The sequence below is a fragment of the Phaeoacremonium minimum genome (genome assembly GCF_000392275.1).
Source record: "Phaeoacremonium minimum UCRPA7 unplaced genomic scaffold PA7_03_scaffold_380, whole genome shotgun sequence".
In the NCBI taxonomy this organism is placed as follows: Eukaryota; Fungi; Ascomycota; class Sordariomycetes; order Togniniales; family Togniniaceae; genus Phaeoacremonium; species Phaeoacremonium minimum.
In genome coordinates, this window is record NW_006921284.1 from 28224 (window position 1) to 32026 (window position 3803).

General features: G+C 54.1%; 1 protein-coding gene across 1 annotated transcript; it reads left to right on the top strand.

Moving 5' to 3' along the window:
* Nucleotides 1-1204: 1204 nt before the first annotated feature.
* On the top strand, nt 1205-2860 carry UCRPA7_5043 (putative salicylate 1-monooxygenase protein; the record flags this gene model as incomplete). Its single annotated transcript, XM_007917590.1, has 1 exon — nt 1205-2860. The coding sequence occupies one exon, from the start codon at nt 1205-1207 to the stop codon at nt 2858-2860; it is 1656 nt and encodes a 551-aa protein (XP_007915781.1).
* Between the last annotated feature and the right edge of the window lie 943 nt (nt 2861-3803).

Below are 3803 nucleotides of genomic sequence, written 5' to 3' on the forward strand. Positions count from 1 at the left end.
ACAGGGGCTCAGGGTGCTCAGGGTGCTCAGGGGGTGCGATCGCTGGCCGTCGCTGATGAACGAGGAATGCGACGGGGTAATGCGCGGGACGGTCGCGACGATGGGGAGACGCTGCTGACGGACAGAGAAACGCTGCGTCGGGAGGATTCAAGATGCGCAGTGTCCATCGGAAGGGAGACGACTTCAGAGGACTTGGCTAATAAACCGAACCGACGAACAAGATGTTGGGTTATGAAACGAAAGAGATGAGAGGAGATGGGATGTACCAGCCGTTTCTGATCCTAAATGAGTATTTATTACGGTTTGAGCCATTGTATCAGCGCCCCGAGATGGCGAAACATGGCGATACGATCGTCTGTCCTGGCAAGGTTCAGGATACGGGTTGTTTCGATGATGATATAGTGAGACTCGTTGGCCGGGTCAAGGGGTTGGCCGGAGGTCTGCGAGGCAGACGTTGGCAACGCTGGCGGCCACCCCAATCTCTTGTCGAAAGATCTGAACCTCAGCCTTAAGTAAGGCTATCCGATGCATGATTCCTTGGGCTCCCTTTGCAAGCTGATCGGCAGCATGCAGAATCGATGTCGGAGAGCTCCCTTGGTGTCGAGATATTCGGTTCTTGATGAGTTCAGACTGTGAGCTCGCCTCTGTCGGGTTGTGTGGCGTCTGAGGATGTGAGATGAATAAAAAAAAAGCATACAAAGGGTGAAGATCTTGTTTTGCTTGCAGTAGAGCTCTGTCACAGCACACCTCTAACCGTTACGCCACGGGGCAAAAGACTGGGCATTAATCGCAATTATAGCAATCAACAAGGTGTTCCAGCTGCCAATAGGACAGCAACCGCCACGCGCCGTGACAAGGTAGAATCGGATATAGTAAAATAAGGCTGATCGCGCCCTTACTGTGAATTGAATCTGGGGAAGGTTGTGCTGAACGCAATACAATCTCCCAAAAGTACGATCAGCTGCTTGTGATCTGGACTATCAGGAACGCAATACGGCGAAAGTACCACGTTTTCTGACCGTTCATTCCGGGGAAGTATCCGGGTCGGGGAAGTATAGGGAAGTTCCCCGCTACATTTGGCTGTCTACTCATCCTTGCGGGGATTGACCCCATAAAAAGAGGAAATATATATTTCAGTCGCTGCGTTTTGTACGATAATTCATCTGTTTGATCTCTATGCCAATTGACTGGCAAGAAGCGCACAATGGATCGAGGCGACATCGAGGAGCGGCTTGAGACGTCGGTGGGATCCGGACCTTTCGGCTATCCCGCCACCAGGGACCGTGATGCCAGTATCGGGACGGAAATGACTGACCAAACCGCACTCGAGCGAAACAAGCAACTTGTGAGAGATTTTTACCGCCGGGTATTCGACGGACAGAACGCCGATGCAGTCAAGGATTTCGTGACCAAGGACTACGTCCAGCACGGCACCCATGTGCCGCCGGGTCGCGCTGGGCTAGAAGGCTTCGTGCGCATGATCTTCCCCGATGGTCCCGTGCCGGAGCCTGCGGAGATGCGTAACCCTCCCACCTTCATGATCGCGGAAGGTGATATGGTGGTCATCTCGGCCTACTTTCCTCAACCCGACGCCGAGCGCCCTGGTGAGACCTACGACTACTATGTCTTCGACGCTTTTCGTATCGAGGATGGAAAGCTTGCAGAACACTGGAGCAGTATCAACAAGATCGCCCCTCCAGTCAAGCCCGATTCTGTGCCGGAAAGCTTGAGGCAGAGGACCACTACGTCCCAATACAAGAACATCGCGGTTGTCGGTGCCGGGATCGGGGGTCTCGCTGCAGCCGTACGGCTGCAGCAAGAAGGATTCGACGTCGATGTCTATGAACAGGCGTCGGAACTGCGCGAACTGGGAGCCGCCGTCGGCCTGCGTCCGCGAACCGCGAAGATCCTCGAAAGCTGGGGCCTGAAGGATCGCTATACCCCCTGTACCAGCCGGGTCGGCAACATCTTCTCGCTTGACGGCCGCACTGGCGCGCCGATGGGTGAAATCGCCATCCCGAGCGAGACTGATGATCCGGATGAGAACTGGTCCGACATGATCCACCGCGCCGACTTGCACAACCTGCTGAGCTCCGAAATCCCGCGCGAGCGCATCCACCTGTCGCACAAGTGTATCCGCGTCACCGACCTGGGCGATCACGTGGAACTCGCTTTCTCTGACGGGAGCACTGCGACCGCTGGCGCAGTTGTCGGCGCCGATGGTATCCACTCGCAGATCCGCCCGCTCATCATGCAGACCGATGCAGTGTTCTCCGGGCTGCAGGGACATCGCGGCACCCTGCCCTTCGAGAAGGTCAAGGACCTGCTGCCCGAGAAGCTGCCGTGCAACTGGCTGCTGATGAACCCGGACGGTGTTCTGTCGCTGTTCGTCGTCCTGCCCTATGCTGGCGGCGAGTACGTTGCGTTCGATGCCGTCCTGCCCGCCAAGGAGGCGGTCTCCGAATCGTGGCGCAACACGACCACCCGGGATGAACTCATCGGGCGGCTCGCCGGGTTCGAGCCACGCGTGCAGGAGATCGTGCGCCGCTTCGATCAAGACGAGATACTCGCCCTGGGCATGTACGACCGTGATCCGATCTCGGTGTGGACCAAGAATCGCATCACGCTCCTGGGCGATGCCGCACATCCGATGCTGCCCACCGAGGGCCAGGGCGCGAACATGGCGATCCAAGATGCACAGATCCTCGGCAACTGCTTGAGCGGCGCCATGCCTGATCAATTCCCAGCTGCGTTCCAGAACTATGCCGAGTTACGCATACCCGTCACCCGCGAGACCCAGCGGAAGTCGCGTGACAAACGCCCCTTCGACTCCGAGTTGCCACCGCTCCCGACGATGTGACCGGGCAATATGGGCCGACCTGAGCAGAGGCATAACAGCGGCTTCGTATCCGTCTCGCTTCCGCTTGCCGCGTCACAGCCTTTTCACATCGCGTCGGCGGTGCATAGGGTGGGTGTCCGCAGGGCTGTACTACGGAGGGGGTTGTCATGGAATAAACTGTCCGGATCGCTTCCTTTTTCGACGTTGAGCGGGCGCCGACGGTCCGTCCACGCAGGGATCGGATACTAAATCCTAAACCCATTTTCTTGATACGACAGTCTAATCCTTTAAAGACTTTATATCTAGAATATACATACGAACTCCCTGAAAATTCTACTGCTTATGGAATTGGATATATGTTATTAGTGCTGATGGAATGTCTTATGGAAGGCGCCCAAAACTTAGTTGAGGGCGTAAGAAGGAGCGCTTGACCAAATACCTCTGACGACACCGGTGTGTTCCTGTGAAGTGTTGCTAATAGTGTAAATTACAGCTATGTAGTCCTCATGCGTTTTACAAACGAGATGAAGAAAGAAGGAAATAAAACGAAGACAGCTAATTCTCCAGCAAAATAGACAAAGTGGACGCTCAAGCAACAGTGCTTGGACTGTCCGACAGGGCGTGACCCGTTACACTGGCTTTACGTTAACTAGAGGCACCTATAGAATAAGGATTTATGGCTCGGAATTGGTGTTTACTATCCTATTTAGAGTAATCGATTAGCGCTAATTATGGAGAGTGGCTTAGTATTATGACCTGAGCAAGATGAGATAGTTAAAGAGATAGTTGATAATAAGAATATAGGATAAATTCTTATGGTATCGAATTCTATGTTATATATAGCAGATAAGGTTCCGGGCTGTAAGCTATGGTGATGCGAAACTAAACTTTGACCCTTTACTCACCTCCTAAAGGACCATCTAACGCTGTATACCCTCACCGAGACGTCATGGAAGAGCCATAG